Source organism: Frankliniella occidentalis, unplaced genomic scaffold (assembly GCF_000697945.3).
Source record: "Frankliniella occidentalis isolate FOCC.00 unplaced genomic scaffold, Focc_3.1 Scaffold82, whole genome shotgun sequence".
NCBI classification, from domain to species: Eukaryota; Metazoa; Arthropoda; class Insecta; order Thysanoptera; family Thripidae; genus Frankliniella; species Frankliniella occidentalis.
In genome coordinates, this window is record NW_026267212.1 from 1,157,243 (window position 1) to 1,159,013 (window position 1,771).

The 1,771-nt window shown below is 54.8% G+C and overlaps 1 protein-coding gene across 6 annotated transcripts in view; it reads right to left on the bottom strand.

Annotated features, from left to right (window-relative positions):
• LOC127749724 (dual specificity calcium/calmodulin-dependent 3',5'-cyclic nucleotide phosphodiesterase 1C-like) overlaps nt 1-1,771 on the bottom strand; it is a 196,489-nt gene that overhangs the window by 135,620 nt on the left and 59,098 nt on the right. The window contains exon 2 of one of the 6 annotated variants that reach the window (XM_052269112.1): nt 1,235-1,519. The exons of the other annotated variants lie outside the window; for them this stretch is intronic. Within the exon in view, the coding sequence (XP_052125072.1) occupies nt 1,235-1,469 (235 nt within the window). The 5' untranslated portion in view covers nt 1,470-1,519. The remainder of the gene's footprint in view (nt 1-1,234; nt 1,520-1,771) is intronic. 6 annotated transcript variants of the gene reach the window in all.

Genomic DNA, 1,771 nt, shown 5'->3' on the forward strand with positions numbered 1-1,771 from the left:
TCTCCTCTCCCCCTTCTCCTCTCCCCCTTCTCCTCTCCCCCACTTCTGCCTCATGCTCATCATCTTCATCATTACCCTTCTCAGCTATCTTTCCCATCCAATTCTTCACCCCCCCCCCCACATACGGGCGCGCACCCCAACGGTAAGTGAAGAGTAAACAGCGAGTCATGAACTTTGCAACGCAGTGCACAAGGGCAAAGGGAGAGGGGCCGCAGGGCCGTGAGGTGATGTGCCAATATTTGCGGTGCAAGTGACGCGCCGGTGGAGGGGGGTGGGGAAGGAGGGGCACGACACACCCTCTCTGCACAGCGGTAGTACGGGTCAGGTCAAACACCACGACGACAACACGGCACGCCGCAAAGGAGGAGACATTTCGATTACATTGCGATCAAATAATTTTTGAAGCAAAAAAACTTTTTGAATGTTTGTGTAGCTTGGAAAAAGCAAACCGCATTCCGACCAGGAGAAATAAATACATTATTTGTAAAATTGTAACATGTTTGAAAATTTGCAATATTCGTTTGTATAATTTTGAATTACAGACGTTGTTGTTAAATTCACGCCAGCTCATTCTTATCGTGAAAAAGCAAAGTCAATATGAAAACAGTTTAATTTTACAGTTTAATTTTTTAAAGAAAATAGTCTCGTAAAAAAATATTTTGCATAGTTGAGTTATCCAGGCCCGACCACCGCCGCCACGGCGCGCTCCTTTATCACGGCGCAGCAGCCGGAGGTGTGAAGCCAAAGCCAAGCGCGCCAGTTTATGCAGATCCCTCCCCGACGACTCCACAAAGGGCCTAAATGGAAAGAAAGCGGGCGTGTAAATGCCCCGCGAGGCCAAACAAAAGCGGAGCGCGGGGCGCGGAAGGAACGGTTGAAGGGTGGAGGGGATGTAGGGCAGAGATTATATAAAGAAAAGTGCCTGGTGACATTTAAATTTTAGAATCTAAGGGAGAATAAAAAGTTCCGTGTTTATGAACGGCTACAATGAAAGCAGATGGCACAAGTTTGATACCCCTGAAAGACCAGGTACGTTTCTTCGACTGCATAAACATATTGTTTCAAGAAAATTCACTCGATTTTAAGTGCCTGCTTTTGACCAGTCTTGCCTAGCCTTGCCGCCGGTCCTTAGTCCTAGAAATGTTCGATTCGCTCAAATGGTTCTCAAAATAAAGGGAGAGACTGCCGTTGCCAAACAGCGGCGGCCGCGGGTGCCGCTCTTGGGGCGACTCACCGATGGTGTAGATGGAGCCGTCCAGCAGGAAGGTGGCGCTAGCGCCCCTCTTGAGGACCTTCCCGCCGACCACGGACGCCGACCTACGCGGCGGGGGCGGTAGCGGGCGCGCCGCTGGCGGTGGGGGCGGGCGCGCGGCCGCGGGGCCCGCCGAGCCGACGGGTGGTTGCGGCGGCGACGGCGGCGCGGTGCCCTCCTCCTGCTCACCCGACCGCGACGCTGGCCGGTCCTCCATCCCGCGCGCTCACGGCGGCATCGCGCTCCCGACGGACGGCGGCGCGGCGGCTGTGTCGCACAACACGGGCCCTCCCTTCAAGAGCGCGGCTCTCTCCCCCTTACTCCCCCCACCCAATTTCCTCCGCCTAAGCCCCTCTTTTGTCTGGACTCTTATGAGACGGAGCGCAAACAGACGGGCGATGTATTTGTCAGGCCCTGAGACGCGTTTGAAAATTCCACCTCGAGAGGCAGGAAAGAGGGTTCGGAGGGCTCGGCTCGGAGTGGAGGTGGTGGTGGAGGAGGAGGTGGTGGTGGAGGAGG